This window comes from Lutjanus erythropterus, chromosome 22 (genome assembly GCF_056507025.1).
Source record: "Lutjanus erythropterus isolate fLutEry1 chromosome 22, fLutEry1.hap2, whole genome shotgun sequence".
Lineage (NCBI taxonomy): Eukaryota > Metazoa > Chordata > Actinopteri > Lutjaniformes > Lutjanidae > Lutjanus > Lutjanus erythropterus.
Window position 1 is genome coordinate 11,158,853 of NC_139338.1, and position 19,163 is coordinate 11,178,015.

Consider the following 19,163-nt stretch of genomic DNA (forward strand, 5'->3'; position numbering starts at 1 on the left):
GTGCCTCATTGATTTAGCAGTTGTCTGAGATTTCCCTCGCCAGGAAGGGAAGAGAGGAAAAAAAAAATCGCAAAACAAACGGCTGCACTGGCGTGAGGCAAACCCCCTGTCAGAGCTGGCAGAGCCAAATTTCTTCCTGATTAGTGGGAGTCTGTCACACATCGTACGCACACACAAACAGGTTACGCTCACTTTCGTACTCACACACACACTCCATAGGAAGCCACAGCAGCAGATAGCCAGGATAAAAAATCTTGAATTTAATATTACGACACTAATTAGAGAGAAACACACACACACACACACACACACACACACACACACACACACACACACACAGGAGTCAGTGTTTCATCTGCCTCCACACTCTGAGAAAGGAAGCAGCTACCTAGAACCATTAAGGGTTCTTTAGCTCGTCCCCATAGGAGAACCCACTTTGATTTCTAACAGAACCTTTTTATAAATGTTCTTCTTGGAACCCTTTTGGAGACTTCTACCTAGAACCCACATAGAGGGTTATACCTAAAACCAGCTATGAAAGGTTTCACCCAGAACTTCCTATGAGAGGTTGTATAGAGGAACCCTTCTATGGTGTAATGGTTCTAACCAGAACACTCCCTGGGGGGTTCTATCCAGAATCGTTTCACCTTCTAAGAGTACCAACAAGAACCCACTCAATAGCTTCTACTGAGAACCCTTTTATTATATAAATGGTTTCATCTAGAACCTACCCAGGGGATTCTACCAAGAACCCTTCTATATTCAGATGGTTTTATCTAGAACCCATCCAGAGGGTTCTATCCAGAATCTTTACACCTTCTATAGGTGCTAACAAGAACCAACCCAGGGGATTCTACCAAGAACCCTTCTATATTCCTAGGGTGTCATCTAGAATCCACCCAGGGGGTTCTACCGTGAACCCTTTTATATTATGGAACGAAGAACCTTTGATGAAAGAGTTCTTGACAGATTTCATCAATGCTTGAAGAACTCTATATTTTGTAAGACCCTTGGTCTTACAAAGAACCTTTAATGAACCCGTTCGTTAAAAAAGGGTTTCTCAGAAGAAGATGGTTCTGGGATGAACCTCAGCCCTTCACGAAGAACCCCGATGGAACCCTTAATTCACAGAGTGCAGATGTTTGTGCTGCTGTGTGGGTCGAGAGGACTGATGATAATGAAGTGTGTGTCTGCGTGTGCGCAGTCTGGGGGGACAGACGAGGGCGGAGGAGGCAACGCTGTCCTACTCGAGGCTGAGTGGACAGACCAGCGTCGTCGGGGGCAACATGTAATCCCATCAAGCAGACGCAGGGGTGGATGCTGGAGGTTTGCAAATCGATACGCAAAAAAAGGCTCCGACGGGGAGTTGTGCAGTGTCACTAAAATCAGTTTATATTTTCTCGTCAATAACTCATCAAGAATCTCATCAAGAATTTTGCCATGCTGCGGGAGAAAAACAACCCTGACAGAAAATGGAGATGAAGTGAAATTTGAGAAGGAGAAGATGATGCTGTTATTTACTCTCAGGTAGTGCAGAATGTAAATCTCCCCTGATTTGTGTGCGACTTCAAGGGAAAAATCGAGCTAGTGTGGGATTGTCTCATCTCCCTTTGTTTTGTTTTGGGTTTTTTTTTTTTGCCGTTTCTCTCAAACTACACCCTTTTAGAAATACTTATTTTCACACGTCTCAGAAGTCTAGAAACGGTTTCAAAATAGACAAACAAGCCGATAACGAGGCGGAGAAATGAGACGTACACTTTTTCTGGTGTGATTAATTTGACATATTTCGAGTAATAAACCCAAACTCCTACCTTTATCAGACTTTTCCTTCTCCTCTGACGTTTCCCACTGCTTGCTGTCCTTTGATGAAGGCTTGTGCTGACAGACACCGCACCTGAAAATATCAGCGCAACCTTGTTTTACAATCATCAAACCATCAGTGTTGCTGTGACATTCAAGATCTCAACAAGCTTTAAATGACTCTTTAGGCGTGAATAAATCCAGTCCGTCTTAAAATGACTTGTACTGTGTCTAGCAATTTAAATATTAGTAGTTCTTGCAGTTGCACTTAATTTTAGAGTACGCTCATAAGACATGAGTCTTATTTTGTAGCAAATTAGACAAACCAGAAATAATTTGTTCTTTATTAGACAGTATTGGACCATTTACTAGACCCTTATGAGACTTTATTTGAGAAAATTAGGACTGCACAGTAAACTACAGTGAAACCACATATTTGCTGTATGAGAGACACCTTCTTGGTTTGTCCCATACAATGGGCAGAATAGTAAGACAGATATGTGATTTCACTTTAGTTTACAGTACAGTTCTGTTGTAATGTGTCACAAGAGTCTAACAGTGGGAAATAATACAATCAGGTTCTAATAAAGGGTTAGAAAAACTCTGCAGCCAGAAAAGCCTTTCGTAGTGTTGTCATATCCCTTTTTACGGTAAAATAAGTTGTCAGGAAACATGGCATTTTACAGATTAATGATTTTCAGCTCCTTTCAGTCCCATAACAAATGCAAACAATGTCTGCGCCCAGAATCTCAAAAAACCAAAGCACTTAGTCAAGCGCTTTTTGGAAAAGACTGAATGGGCTCTCTGTCCGTAATAAATCAGACAGGCTTCCTGACAACGTAAACTACCCCATTTAAGCTCTGGCAGGTGCTCTGCTACTATTGAACTGCATCAGATAAGTTAGCACATTGCAAAATAGTGCTGAAAAGCCATTGGAATTGAGATCTGTGATGTTGTATTTACCCGGACAGACACTGCAGCTTGTCCCTGGGGGTCCCCGTGCTGTTCTCAGCGGGGACGAAAGAGACGGTGCCTTCATAGTAGTTGTGACTCAGGAACGTTTTTACCCCTGAAACACAAAACACAGTGTGGGCCACAGGATGCATGCCAATGTGTTTTATCTGTTGTGTATAATTTAAGTCTAATTATACCTGACAAGACAATTAAGTGTAAAATTCTTACAGCAACACATAACTAATTAGACCACTATTCTTTCCCTCCACAGGCTCTTGTAGGTTTAACTGGGTAGAAAAAAGTAAATAATTTAAGCAAGTTGGGAGATAACGCTATAGTACAGATAACACACAGTTGTATTTGAAAGCCCTTGTTGTGTTGGGTGGCTGTGGATACAACACAAGGGCCTCATTCAGCATCCCAAGTCCTAGCCTTTTTTGGAACCTCAGTCAAAAGTTTTTTGTCCTTAAAGAAAAGGTTATGTTTTGTGCTTGGCTAAAAGAAAAGTGATGCTTAAAAGGGATCTTTAAAAGTGACATACAGCTCTATAGTCACACCTTAAGTTAGCTATTATTAAAAGAAACACCAGCTAAGTAGCTAATCTGTATCAATTGTTAGTTAGCTAGTTACAGCTGATAGCTAATGTTAGCAAAATGCAAGCCAGCTTATCAACATTAACCATTAGCATGCTAGGTACATCTGATGTCAAATGTCAATCATAATGTCAAACCCATGCAGTGTTTTTTTCTTTCACTGTACAAGCATTTCATCTCAGCAAGGACTTTTCTTAAAGAAAAAACATTTGGACCTCAGGTTTAAATGAGGACCCACTTTTTCTGGTCAAGAATTATTCTGATTACTGTAGCTGGCCTCAGTTTCATAATTTAGGTTCTCAGGCAGATGCCCTTTTTTTTTCTTAAGCAATTTACTGAACACTGAGCACAAATATTTATGTGTTGCCCCAGTGTGTAGAGAAATCTTGATGGTGTTATTGAGCCCCGCTGAACCCACAAGCTTGAGTTTCTGTCTTAGATTTATATCTTTAATCCTCCAAAGTCTGGACCCAGAGCAGGACCAGCAAGCTCAGGGATAAACTCCATGTTACCTCACATTAAAATAAGCCGGTGAGAAGTCAGCAAGCTCAGAGGTCAGAGAACCAAGGGTTAAAAAAGGCTGAAGTGTGCAGGTAGGCTTGGCCTGAAGAGTCACTCAAATTTAGAGATCGAGAGCTCTCATACCTGACAGGTCATATCTGGCAGGACCCAGCCACCTATTCCTCTCGCTGTCTGTCAGCACATCACCATAGAAACCGTAGCCAAGCAACGAGACAGAATATCTGAGAAAGATGTTGTTGTGGTGAACTGAACACACGTCCATCGGCTGGGAATCACCTGTTGAGAAAAACCCAGTTGACTTGTAAGAGGCCACTCCATTCCACTTACACGTGAGCATGAAACTAAAACCATGATATAAGGTTGTTTGTAGCCTCTTATACAACACTGATAACAGCAATAAGGACTGAAACAGGATGCCACCCTCAGACATGTGCTTCAAGTTCTCTATGAGTTTTTCAGTGGCTTCTACTCACCCACGATGATGTGTAAAGCAGAAGTAATTGGATCGCTGGTTCCCACTGTGGCAAAGCAGATACAGTCAGTGGACCCTGTTGGATAAGAGACACACAGGTGTGTAGTCGTCCACCAGAGCCTCAGTATAGGCATTAAAGACACTGTGATATTAAAAATGTCTTTTTACCAAACTGTACAAACACTGTTTTTACACCCAGACAAAATGCATATTTTTATAGCAAACCTCCATTATTCAAAATATGTGCTGAATTTATAGAAAGTTTCTAATTTTGGTGTTCCTCTACAGTACCAAAAAAAAATCATTGTGGTAGACACCCTCTTGCACAGGGACAGTCAAATGCAATGGTAATCTATTGGCTGATCACTTTTGAACATTCACTACAACTTTGGTCAGTTGACAAAAACATTACTTTAACATACTGCTAGCTAATATTTGCTAATTAGCTCTAAACACAAAGTACAGCTGAGGCTGATGAGATTGATTGCTGATTATCAGGTCAATAGCTGTGGAAATATTTACTCAAAACACAAATGTGAACCTGTTGGTGGGAAACTTTGAGGTGACTTTGGGATATAAAGTATGGGAACCGTGAAAGTACAAACTTTTGTGCCAATCCATCTCACACGTGTGGAGATTTTTTTTTTCTGGAGTAACAACTTCCCCTTTTCAAAGGAGTGTATTGTTTCCCTACAAAACATTTCCTACAAGGGATTGTCCAACTATGCCATAGTTTTGTATTTATATCCAACAGCGCTGGTTTTTCCAGTCAACCAAACCCAGTTTATTGTTGCAAGGATGGGTCAACAGTCATACCTGTTCTTAAAGTACTATTTCCTACTCCATAGCTGCAGACAGAGGTTGAACCAGATGCTGCATTTCATGCCATTGTGAAATTACTGACTTTATAAACCACTAAATAACAGAGGGGAGTCTGGTGAGGCCAACTGGTGAAATTTGTACAAACCTTATTCAACAATATCACATTGATATTCATGTTATTTTTAGCAGAGCCTTGCTTATTTTTTACTTCTGGCCTTGCTGGCAGAGCAGTCGATGATGTGTGTCATTCATTCTTATCATGAGTGCGATGGGCAGTGTGCCTTCAGAGTTTTATGTGTTGCTATCAACAGTTATCTGAGCAAACTGTCCGGGTGTGTTGACTCTATTAGCTGGTAGAGCTGTAAAGCTGCAAATCAGATGTGTAAATCTCTTCTTCATAGTTGAAATCATTCATAAAAGTACTTGCTAGAGTAACATGTCTTTCAAAGATGCAACCAAGTAAGAGAAATTCAGTTGAATGATTTTATTAGGCGTAAGTAAGGATATGTTTCAGTCGTAAAGTTAACTAATCGGATAGCTGCAGGCCCTGGGCTGTATTATCAGCTCTCTTCAGCCAACAAATGAAGGATGAGAGGCATCAGCCTGCCTTGAGAGACAAGTTGAGTTTGATATTAAATCTTCCAACTTGAGAGGTAATAAGGCTCTATCTCTCTCTCTCTACACCACATGGCGTAATTTCAGACCTATCTTCCCTACTTTGATCATCTCCAAGTGGTGAAATGGACCTACTGCCACTGATAAAAGACGAGAAGAGAGTGAAGTCTAACTAGTGATGTTTTGAGTTGGCTCACAGAAGCGTGACGGTGGAGATCAGGCTTGTCATCCAGCGGTAGACACACGGATGAGTATGAAGATCAGTTCGCTTTCTCTGACTTTCTGTGAATATCACTCACCTGGCCTTTGCTTCGTCTTCTTCCCCGAGCTTCATAATCGCATCCCAACACTTTCCAATTGCTGCCAACAACGCCAAATTACCTGCTTTTTTTTCCCGAGCCTAAGAACGGTGACATATGCTATCTGACTCTTCTAAAGCTACCCAGTAAAAGCCAACTGACTTTGAATGGATTTAAGTGGCGCACACAGATGTTCAACGATGTTTAGTCCTCAGATGTTGAATGTTTTATTTCCCTTAAGTTACTCAACCGCCTAGTAGCTGGTTGGCATATTCAGAGGAGAGAGCATAAACTGTCACAAAGCATATCCTCAGTGGAAAAGCTCCAGTTCTTATCTGCATTTTAAGATCATCTTGACAGTGGAATCATCTTTTTTCTCAGGGACAACAATGGATTCTAAATGCTTTTCAGTGCTGCCCCGGAAAGGATATTTTTGCCATTTGAATCCTCAGTGCATGAATGTATTTATAGCTGCACTTGTGATGACAGCAGTGAACCAGACAAGTGGACCTCTGAACATACATTAATCTATCTAAATCAGTCTCATCAGTCTTATCTTTCAATGTGTCAGGCTTAACCTGACAGACCATAATAGCTAAAACAAGCATAACAGGAGCGTGTCGGAGAGCATTTGCATATATGACAGCTCGGTGACAAGGCCATAAATGAGTTCATGACACTGACTCTGAACCCGTAACCCTGACAGCGATATTGATCATTATATTGATACAGATACATTTTCTCATAATGATGTCAAAGCACAGATCTACAAATGACCGAAAAGCAGACTGCTGATGTCTTAACATGGTTAACATTATCACCATTATTTGAGACATTACTTTTAAAAAGAAAGTTACAAACTGTTTCAGAAAGAGACAAATGACTGGTACTAATAACTTTGGGGAATTTTATGTCTTTATTAGAAAGCTGACAGTGGAAAGATGAGGAGGAGATAAAGACATAGGGGGTGACACGCAACAGAGGTCTGGACGTAATTGGAGACATCTTGGTTTATAGTCAGTGCCTCAGCACTTTCAGACTTTGCTTCTGTGGCTGTGGCTCATGCTCACTCTTTCCTACAGAAGATGTAAAAGTTTAAAAACTTAAAAACTGCTAAATATCTTCCTATAACAGTTGAGCACTGTTTTTTACAAACGGGACAACAGTACAGCTGTTAGGGATTTTTTTCAGTAGTGAATTAATGCACATTTGGTTCTATTTATTGCACAAACAGTGTAATGGGGATTAACTTAAATTGAGCTACTATTCATTATGGAAAGGGAACATGTCACCCAGCACAATATTTCCTGGACAGTGAAGTCCAGGCTTTAGTTGACATACATCACACTGAAGTGATGTTTCTATAGTGCCAGCCAACGTGGAGGTGTGTTATATGAAATGGAACTGAATCTGATATATTTTCACTTGTAGGTTTTCTTGCGTTCAAATCAGCCCATTTGAACGGCCCCCTCTTGTTTTATTCACAAAATTGTGAACCGGAAGTTTTCTGTTAGCTAAGTTAGCTTCAGTGTCATAATTACGAGTTCCATTTAAACGCAGCAAATGTTTATGGTTTTCAGACGGCATGATGATGTGTGTTACTCACTAAAAACCAACCCCAGCAGTGCGCAGCCAATAGCCACTGTGGCTATTTACACCTGTATGGCAGAGACAAACCTTGAAATACAAAGTAGTTTTGTTGCCTAAAGTTAACCAAGCTGCAAATGAAAAGTGGAAAAAAAAGAAAGTTACAAGTCAGCTAGAAGTGAAGCTGAAAATTAAAAGTCACCACTGAGTTCTAGTTCGACACGGGACTCCTCCTGCACCTGTGATTAACCAATTCATCCATCAAAACCTCCTCTCCACAGAGACTTTGTTGCTATTTAAAGCTAAACTCGGGGTCCAGGTATAAATTGCCTGAGAGCTGCTGTGAGACTATTCTCACCCGGGTGCAAATAGACACTCCCATAAATACATACATATTATTATTATTATTGTTGTTGCTGCTGATGCTGCTACTCTTACCCCGTCAAAGAACACACTTCACCAACTCACAGTAGCTCTTTCAATGGCTTGTTGAGCTGAAAGGAAACTCCTTTTGAAATTGAACCTACTGTTCATCAACATGCCGTGCTTGTACAACATTCTTGAGGGAATGGAAAAAAACCTGCACTAAGAAGGGGTCGACCTTGGCCAGCTGAGATCATCCTTTACCTCAATATCTCGATATAAGCACTTTTACTTTTATAATGAACAAACTAGTCTCCACTGCCATTAAATGGCAGAGCAATGACATTTATAAATATCTTTGGAACAACTATCATTTATTTAGTTGAGAGCTTTCATTCCAGCAACACTGGGATTTCACTGACAGCTGAAAGTATCTCAGCTTAAATGTGAGCAGACCTTTATACAGCTGAATGAAAAGATTAGACACCACACAACACCTAACATTTTAATTCATCTGCGATTGTCAAAGGGCAAAGAATTTGAGTCAACACATCCACATCATTGCTGTAATTGGCCTAAAAATCATTTACCGCATCCCCAGTCAATTTTTAAACCCCTCTGTTATTACCATCAAGCTGTGTCGTGGATAGCCTCACACTGGTCTTCATGCACTTTATATCTATCCTCATGAAAATTACAGTGATTTCAAAATGTCACGCAGCACGTTTCCATTAATGGCACTTGGAGTGATTGACCCTTCACAGGTCCCTGTTGGGACCCCCTGCCCTGTTGCCATAGAGATTCTCTTATGTAACTCGGCAACCCTGGTGCAGCAGGGTTGAAGGTCCTCACAAATGAAATCAATAACAGTTCTGTCAAGTGGGATTTTAATGCAGAAGTGACCGTTTTTGAAACTCTAGCACCTCTTTTGCAGAATTAAGGAAAAAAAACTTGACATCCATCATGCAACACTTCACTTGACATAACATATATACTGTAGTATCTGTACTTGTCTTTTAACTGTCACACAAAATGCATAATTTTATCTATGAAGGAGTCATAAGTAAGAGGGACTTTGACAACTGTGAGCAACCTGGTGAAAACTCTTTCAGCTATGGGTCATATCGCATGTGTAGGTAGAGAGGGGAGAGAGTGAAAGTGGACCAGGAGTTTTTCCATTTGAGAAAAGGTTGTGTCCTTTAGGCAAATTATAGCGTGTCATGCCAGAATAACATTATGTTCTACAGGCTGCTAGTGAGGGGAAAGTGGTATGTTTTTTTTTTTTTTAAACGCATGGCTGAATGTAAAGGCAAAGTGGTTGGTCTTAAAAAAAATTACCTCCATCACAAGCTGTTTACCTGTGAAGTTTCTTGAGTTTGAAAAGAAGGAAAATCTAAGAAAAACAACATAATGAGCCCAGTAATGCAAGCAGTTTCAGGCTGGAATTTTGCAGTGCGGTGCTGCATGCAATTTTCTTTCTTTGTCTCAATCATGTGTGACTTAGATAAATTCATATCAGGGTCAGTCAGAGGAGCACAAAGTTTCACTTAGTAGAGTTCTACTTCTGTTGCTATTTTGCATTTGTTGAAATGCAGTTTAACTTTGGTGTTACACTAATTTCATGAAAAGGTTGAAGAAGAAGTTAAACATTTTGGGAAATGCCCTAATTTGCTTTTTTGCTGAGAGTCGGATGAGAAGATCAATATTTTTCCTGATTTGGGGTTTTACTTCTATTTTGAAATTCTCGTCTCTCCTCTTGTTTCTCCTGTTTTACATCCTGTCTTTTTCCCTCCTTTGTTGATTGCTGATTGTTTTCACCTGCCCCTGATAAGCCTCTTGCCGTATTTAGTTTGTATGGTTCCTTCCTTTGTTGCCAGTTCGTCTTTGTCCTTTGTCAGTTTAGTCAAGTTCCCAGTGTTTCATAGTACTTGTGGGACTTTCAACCTGTTTTTTTGGATTTGTCTGCTTTCATCTCACTTCTTCACTGGTTTTGATGATGATGTTTCTATCCAACTATCTGTGAGCCTTCGTATCTTGATTTGTTCATTAAATTATCCACTGAAATGCTCCTGCGCAACCTACCACTTTGCATTTGGGTCCCATTCTCTGTTTTTCCTGGTTTCCCTGCTTGACACCATGACACTGTTCATGTTCTGCTTACAGCAGGTTAGCTTAGAATTTACTTTCTTTCCATGAACTCATGTGTAGTTTTTACACTTTTGTTTTTTAGATTAAACATACATCACATGCTAATTAATGAGCTTTAGAAATGCTGGTAGACATATTTTGAAAACTTTGGATGGAGCCAAGCTAGCTGTTCCCCCGTTTCCAGTCTTGATAAAAAGCTAAGCTAGCTGGCTGTAGCTTCATGTTTATTGTACAGTTGTACATATTTTCTATATTCATTTATACTCTTGATTGTAATTTGGAAAATTTGTGTGTAATTTATCTTCTAACACTTAGCAATAAAGCATATATTTCCCAAGATGAACTCCTCCTTTAATGCTTTTCACAAAATTAAAGTAATAAAGTTAAATTCCTTTCATTTGACAAGACCAACTTCACTCCTTAGGTACTGCTGTTTCCAAATTCCAGTATATTATGTGATATAGTGACCAGTGCTCACCTGCAGGAATGATCCCTATGCGTAAAGAACATGGCACCAACTCAGTGTGTGGTTGGTTCTGGTCCACGCCGTTGTCTGTTTGGGTCCTGGTGACCAACCCGTGCAGGATCTCACTGAACATCCCATCTCCACCCACACACACCACGCTGTACAGAAAAATGACGTCAACAATTAACGAGCTTGACATGAGTTCTGGGATATACATCTGGACATTGCTGAGGGTAGTTCAGGCAGGTCACAAAGGTAGCCTGGGTCGATGCCACATAAGAAACTCGTGCTCGCAATAAAGCTCAGATTTATGAGGAAAAATAACTACTGTACACAGCCAGAGAGACTCCAGTACAACTGGAGAAACCCTTCAATATATAAGAGTATTATATGGGGCCACCCAGCATTACACTATTTTAAGTCTATATCATTCTATATCCTTACAGAAATGGACCAATAAATAATATGAACTGCAGAGTAAGAGCATAATGGACTCTAACCCTGCTCTGGTGGACTGAGTATCTGATGAATAGAAGCTGGAGACGGCAGGGTACTCGGCAGAGAAAACCTTTCATGTTATTGATGCTCTTTATATTCGACTATCAGCTGTATTTTACCCTTGCATGCTCCCTTTACACAATCGTGAGCTGCAGCATCAAGTACAATGTCTTTTGAAAATATAACCTTTGTGACTAATGGCAGTGCTTTATATATAATTGGTTTTACAGTTATTGTAAATGGTTTCAGACAACAGCATCAGCTACCTGCCTAAAATTATTGGAAATTGTGGAAATTCTCATACTGTTAACCTTACAACTGCTGCTTTTGCTACAACTGAGCACTTCATTTTAATTTAACATCTAAAGCATTAGAGTAGACATAATAAAACAAAATGAAGTCAAAGAGTACATTTATTCCTTTCTCTCTGAAATTCACCTTTGTGAGACTACAGGGGGTGTAAATCCTACACCATCCAGTTTACTCATGGAGCACCACAGGGATCTGTCCTGGGTCCTTTACTACTCTTTGTCTAGAAGCAAGTTGAAGGTGAAATATTTCAAAAGCAGTGTATCTGTTTATATTTTATGCAGCAGGCTCTACTCCTCTTCAGTTCAGTTCAAACATCTTACAACTTTTATTGGCAAAGCCAGTGCATCTCAAACTTTTTCTGGCATCCCTCCCTTTAAGAAGACAAAAAAATTTTACCCACCCACTACATTTTAGCCACACACCCTTTCATAACTTATGACTTGTTTGTGACTTAAAAGCTCATGAATACACCCAATTCAGGAAATGGGACCATCTGATTAATGTTTTACACCTAACCCCGTTCTACTGTGTTATGATTGGATGCTACTACTGAGCTGTGATTGGCTAGTTCTGTGTCCTTTCTAATGTTGTGAAAGGGTTTATTTTAACTTTAACCCATGTATTTAAAAAAAAAAAAAAAAAAAACTACCCATGTAGCTTTTGTTCCTAAACTTAACCACAGCATTTTTTCTTGCCTTAACCTTCCCAGGTAATTTTTATGCTTGAACCTAACCATATAGTTTTCTTGCCTGTCCCCTGGCTGAAAGCCCTGGTTTTGATCCATTCGTCTACCAAAACCACCTTGCTAAACTTCTCCCAAGTGCTAGTCTACACTCACAGCCAATAAGAGCACAGTAGCATCATCAAATCACAGCACAGTAGGGCGGACTGTGATGGAACAGTCTTGGGGGAAAAAAAAGCATCTGAGGATCATGTGAATGCAGCTTTAATACCCACTGAAAAAGGCAATTGTATCAGCCTCAATCCTCTCAGTAAACTGACTGACTTTACTGATGTTTATCTGCCAAAAGTCAGGAAATCCTGATCTGAATAGAGTAACACTCCAAAATCACACCAAGAAATCCAGCTTTGTACAAGAAAATGCAGGTCAGCTTCTGAGATCACCAGAACGACTCTGATCGTTGAGTAACACACAGGGATTTGGCTCAGTGATTACAATCTTACAGCACAACAGGGTCTCGCAACAAACAAACTCGCGATAAATGATACACAGCTGATGGCTGAGTCTCTCAGTGGCTTTATTACAATATGAACAGAGAGTCAACTCCGTGTCACAGTGAAGAACTAGTGTTGAAAGGCTGAAAGCAGTGGCTATCTAGCTTAAGTACTCACCCGTCATATTTATCTAGATTGGCCTCTGTTTTCAAGTGGTCTCTGGCATGATTGGCCCGCTCTGTAACTATGGAAACAAATCAAAAGGCGAGCATTAGCACAAGTTCATTGAAAGGGAATGTACAGGCAAAATAACTTGTCTTTTTGTGGTTTGACTAGTACAACAAGCAAGCTATTACTGGAATTTTGAAATGTGAGGCAAGGAAAATTACTGCACTTTTGAAGCGTTCACAGGAGCCTGTCGAGCAGATTAATGCTCAGAAAAAGCAAAGGCACAGCGGCACAAAACAACCTAATTCAGCTATTGTATATTAGCCCGCAAAATGAGCCCTGGGCCCAGAAAAACAAAAACAATATTTCAACAGTAAATCTGTTTACCAGGCATATAATATCAACACAAATACAACCCTGCAATTCATAGCAGCTGTAGGAAGCCCAGAGTGAATAGTATTCACTCTGATGGACCATCAATACCCCAGACTATGTGTAGCTGTAGCAAACACTTATTGAATAATAGATGTGTTTGGATACCCAAGCTTATCAACTATCACAGCTTCCATTAAGGTGCTGGTTTGATTAATGGCACTATAAGCCAAATCATATCCTCGCAAGCCTCTTCGGTCCCTGCAAGGGGCCGCAACGGTAGTGGAGATCTATATGGCGACCATCGAGGCTCATTTTTTATTTAAATGCTAAAAAACGCTCCTGATAGGGACCCACCAATCACATCGGCTGAGATGCAGGCGCGGCGAAAGAGCGGGGCCACCTTCTGCTCGTAAATACGCTTCCCGCGCTGTTTTCCGCCGTAGGGATTGATGTACACCAGGAGGCTCTTCGGTCGGTAGGCTGCAGAGTGAGGGAAGGGTATGAGATAGTCATTAAAAAGGCTCAGTGTTTACTTTTTTTTTTTTTACAAATGCGTAAGTGACAGCGGCTTGATGAAGTTTTCATTAAGCGGAGACCTTTCTCAAAATGCTCAGTCAAACTGACTGCTGCCCAAAACGCGCTGCTCGAGAAACAAATGGCGTGTCTACTGACTGTGGGAGGAACGTGGAGAATTCAGAGGTGCTGCATCATTCGGTGATAAACCAACAAAGTGCTGCGATGGAGAATACTAAATGGCTTGTTTATGGCTGTTGTGGAAGACTGCGTTTAGGACAACAAACTGAGACGCAGCAGCTGTTCAAAATGAAAATGAATGGATTGGGATCAAGTGTTAAATGAGCACAAAGAAATATAGGGTGCAATATTGTTTGGCTATAAGACAAAAGTTCCATTAGATTACATAAATGGATTGTCAATGGGTGATGTAAAGGTGTGCTGTGGAGGAGACGAACATTATTGAACACAGCAAGGCTTCATCTTCACTGTGAATGTAGTTAATTCTCTTGGATTGATTCATCCTGCCAGGCAAACTGGGGCCAAGTAGACCATTTCAAATGGGTTAAACCCGTCTTACACTCTAATTACCGCATGATACACACCAAAACCAGCAACACTTTATTTGATGGGGTGTGCATCAGACTAACATGACACGGGCCTCATGCAGCTACATTCTCTTAAAGGAGCAATATGTAAGACCCCAGCATTCAAAACCAGTACTGCATTCCAAATAGTGAGCTTGCCCTCTCCTCCCAAAGGTCAAAGGTCAAGCAGGTTGCCTGCAGCAGGGACACTGAAGCTAAATAAGGTCGGGGTCGCCAGCTCATCTCAGGCTCACATTCACACCTATGGGCAATTTAGAGTTATCAATTAAGCTATCAGAACTGGCAACTTGTCCAGGGTGAACCCCGCCTCTCGCCCAATGTCAGCTGGGATAGGCTTATTAATAAGCGTTTACAGAAAATGAATGAATGAATGAATTGAGTTATTATGCTGCATCTGTCTCTGGACTGTGGGAGGAAGCCAGCGTCCCCAGAGAGAATATTCATGGGTTCCTCAAATTTAAAATTCATGCTTCCTTGCATCGGACAAACAATTTGTAGGCTGTGAAAACGAGATGTTTCTTCTCATCTCAACCACTCATAAAATTTTCTATTAATAACAAACTAATGGATACAAAAATACAAGAAAATTTGTACATCACTTCCTGAATGAGGCCCATTGTCATGACATTTTCGCAACCATGACACAACACCTGTCATGAACATGAAAGTCTCTTTATAAATGTTTATGACTGATACCACTAAGTGTCATTTGACCATAATATTAATAATATGAATTTAAAAAAATTACATAACTTACTGAATGACAAAACAACTTCATGTTTATGTGTAAGAGCATTTTTATGATTACTTAACATGTTAATACATCATTGGAAAACATAGAATTCCTTATATCTTGAAATAGTTAACTAGTATAACTGGTATTATAGCTGGTGTTTACATGGACTATTTCATATCAATATGACTGCTGTGGAAAACAAAAAAAAAAAACTAAAAAAACTAGTTTAACATGCAGGAGACATGCTGATTTCTCAGAGCACATCTGGACACTAAACAATAACAGAGACATCCTCTTCACACTCCGTGTGCAGGCCAGCCAAAGATATTTTCATACGACACAACACTCTTTTAATGTTCGTAATACCACCATTTATACGTTTTTATCAGGCTGTTGTTGCCGGCTCCATTCTTTATGTCTCTGCCTGCGAGGTACTGTCTAGAAGAGAAATGCAGGAAGGGAGCCTCGATTGTAGGTTTGCCTCCGGGCTCTCCTGAGGACACTGATACTGCTGAAGAGAATTAAATGCTTTTTATGGACAATAATACAGACTCTTTACAGTCTGGTTCGGGAGTCGGATAGCTCATTCAGCAGTAGGTCTGGTTTTGAATGATAAGTTTGTTAAACATGGAAAGGAGGTGGCAGTGGTGAAAAGTAACTCATTCCATTTACTCAAGTATTGTGAGCACAATTTTTAGGCAGATGTATTTTACTTGAGTAATTCTATTTTACACTATTTTATACCTCTACTTCACTGCATTTTGGAACTGTGACTGAACTTAGAGTGGTGTCAGGTTAGCCCTATTATATTTTTAATGTAATTTGTTAGAGCTTGTGATGTCTTGTTGAAAAAGTTATTTGCACTCTTTTATTTCACTTAATAAATGTGTGAATGATAACCTAATCTTTGTTATTACGGTTTCTTGGTCTATGAGATATTTATCTATAAGCACTCAGATTTCTATCATTTCCCTTTGGTTTGCCTCAAACACTATTGATGCAGCCTTCAATGAAAGCATCTTTTATGGAATTTCAGTATGCGATTGGAGGCAGAGTGAGTGAAGAGAGAAGTTAAGGTTTTCCTTTGGCACAACAGTTACTTACGGTACGCTCTGTACGGCGGTGTCCCAGGGAAGTAGTCCATAAACCACTCAGAGAAAAGATTGTATTATATATCCCATGTGCACATTGGCTGTCAAGGTATTTAAATTGCTTGATAGAGATAAAATGCCGCATCCTCACAGAACACCTGTTGCCTCCACGCAGAATAGACTGTACAACATCTTCCAGGACAATCTGACAATCTTAGCCTGATAAAATACAAATAATGATATCTAAACCATTCTCTCCATTAAAAAACAAGTCTAAATGGACCAAACAATCCCAATATTTCACTATGGAAGAGACAAGACTAATTAACAATATTTATAACAATAAATAAATAAATTTACATCTGTCTACATCTGCAGATGCACTACACACAACCTGTGCAATGAGTACATAATAGAAATCAGTGTATTAATATAATAGTATTATTGTATATGAGAGTATGATGTTGATATAATAGTATAATGTTAGTATTATAATTTAATAGTAAACTATGTGCAGTATGTTGGAGAGTACAGCAGTTTAAGAAAACCACAGCCAACATTTAAATTTTTTTATCTTGTCAATAATCATAACCATTCATGCATAACAATGAGTTCAGTCTGCCTATGCCAGGAATGCTATGTGCTGCTAAATAGACTTTCCCTACAGTTACATTTCCTTTTTGGCTCTGCATAGTGCAGCTTAATGACTGTGAGTGCTCCAATTCTATAATACAAGTGAGGAAGCACTTACAGAGCCACATCCTCAGCACGTGGCACTTTTATGGCGCCTAGTCAGTCATCTAACTCTGCTTAAGTTAAGTTCAGAGTACATCAAATGATCTGTTCGAGGACATGATTAAACGATACATACTGAGTAACGACAGTTGTTCCTTGATGACTTGGATCCACTGCTCACAGAGCTCCTGATTGGCACAGCGGAAGGTAACGTCGCTGCACCGCCACTGGTGCTGCCTCGTCCTTCTGATGTAGGAAACTGAAGAGAAGGAGCAGAGAGTGAGACAGAGGAGAACAAGAAATACGCAGATTGTTTATTGTTGACAAAAGAGTTCTCCAAGGATTTCAACAACCCTTGAAGAAGTCTTTCCTCCAAGAAGGATTCTTTGTCGGAAAAAGGGCTCTTGATGGAACCCTTAGTCTTACAAAGACAAACACTTTCCTCAAAAAAGGGTTCTTCAGAAGCAAACGGTTCCAGGTAGAACCTCAGCCCTTAAGGAAGAACTCTTAATTATAAGAATTTCTCTGTCTGTTGCAAGAATTGAACGTTCAAACTTTCTGTTTCGCTCTCACACTTATTAACCAACGCCTCATAGTTCTTACGGTCAGGATGGAAAAAAAGGTGCATCAGTGGAAAAGATGGTATCATCAAAACAAGAGAATTCCTCACCTGACTTTCAGGTGAAAATACCATGTGTGCTAAATAAAGCCTCACAGATAAGCATCACTGTAAAACACCCATCACAGTTTGTGACCTATAATTCAAGAAGCAGGCTGTATTTTTGGACTCCTGGGCAGGTCTTCTACGTCAGCACAGACATGTCATACTTTGTCCATTCATTCATTTTGCGCCGACTATTTTCACTACTACCTGGCTTTGCACCGGCGCAGACTCGGCCCGAGAGTGAACCCAGGGTTTAACCCTCACCAGCCAGGTCAAGATATGTGAACGAGTAAGAAATGAGGGCATGAGGGAAATGAAGGAGAAGTCGGTTAAGTAAAACAGGGCTGTGCTGATAGTCGGAACAAAAGGAGAGACGGAGTCACATAATATCCTGCTAGGGGAACATTACTGAAATATTTACATTAAGGAGCAAAAATTCACTTGCTAAGCACTTTGACAGCAGATTCACTCACTAAGCATTTCAAAGTCAAATTATCACACTAAGCATTCTTTTCATCTGATAGAAAAGTTAACTTTTCAGGCGAGTTCTTCAGCCCAAATCGCTTTCAGTACCTTGTACTTGCAGTGGGTAAGGCAGAGTGGGTGTAAAATCATCCTTTAATATGTTACATAATCAGGATGTAAGTGATGAAACGTGTCTTTGATGCCAAGTTTCATGGAGTCAGGCTCGACACACTCTAATGCCAGTAAAAGCTCACATTAGTTAGGTAATTTTTAACATTTCCTACGATAAATAATGTAAATCCGATCTTATTTGGATATAATCTAATGGCTCAAATATTAAGCATGAGCTCATAAGTCACTGGCATTCTGCCATCTTAGACCCAGTCAGCTAAGCTGCGAGGGGCTCTCTTATTAATGCATTACTCTCAGACTGTGGAGCTGTCGACGGGCTTATTTCTAGTGTCAGATCACTTGTGATTGGTGGAGTCGAACACAGGCTCTTGGCACACTTACCCAAAATGCAGCTGTGATGTGGCATTAACCTACTACAGTAAAATGAAATGAAAGTGACAGCGATGAAAACTGGCTCCAGGCAATTTTTGTTTTAGAAGAAAAAGACACTGCGTCTCTTTTTTCAAAGGAGCAAGGTTCAGGAGTTCTTTATGAGCACCCAAGGGTAAATTTGTTGCACAGATGGGAGAGTTACAAACAAGACATCACAGCGATAGAGATTCAAAGGACATCCAAATAAAATACAATAACACAAGTAATCAAAGTATAAGAACTCCTAAGAAAGTCATGACAAAAAGCTTCCCCACACACGTTCACCCACTCACTCAGAAGCTTAAAAGCTCTTAAGAGCACTTCAGTGATTAAGTATTGCACTTCCATAAAGATGAAAGAACAAACAAGAATTATAAAAATCAATGCAGTAAAAGCTGAAATATCCTGTCTTTTAGTTTTCTCAGACTCGACAAAGCTCCTCCGTAGCCACAGAAGACATTTTACATCTGCTTTAAGAGGCTAAATAGTATGTATGTATTTTGTTGAGTTACATTATCTCAAATGAGTTTCTTGCTAACTGCTAGTTGCTATAACTTCTGTGAAAACTCAGGATACATCAGACAGTGAGAAAGGAAGTCGGAAGGCAAGTGTGACAAAACACAACGTGAATAAACCTT

At 40.0% G+C, this 19,163-nt stretch overlaps 1 protein-coding gene across 1 annotated transcript in view; it reads right to left on the reverse strand.

Annotated features, from left to right (window-relative positions):
* cerk (ceramide kinase) overlaps positions 1-19,163 on the reverse strand; it is a 46,929-nt gene that overhangs the window by 12,835 nt on the left and 14,931 nt on the right. Inside the window, exons 3-10 of the mRNA XM_084711281.1 lie at positions 16,990-17,112; positions 13,525-13,650; positions 12,805-12,871; positions 10,654-10,799; positions 4,343-4,417; positions 3,993-4,145; positions 2,764-2,869; positions 1,812-1,894 (exon numbers count right to left, since the gene is read on the reverse strand). Of these exons, the coding sequence (XP_084567407.1) occupies positions 1,812-1,894; positions 2,764-2,869; positions 3,993-4,145; positions 4,343-4,417; positions 10,654-10,799; positions 12,805-12,871; positions 13,525-13,650; positions 16,990-17,112 (879 nt within the window). The remainder of the gene's footprint in view (positions 1-1,811; positions 1,895-2,763; positions 2,870-3,992; positions 4,146-4,342; positions 4,418-10,653; positions 10,800-12,804; positions 12,872-13,524; positions 13,651-16,989; positions 17,113-19,163) is intronic.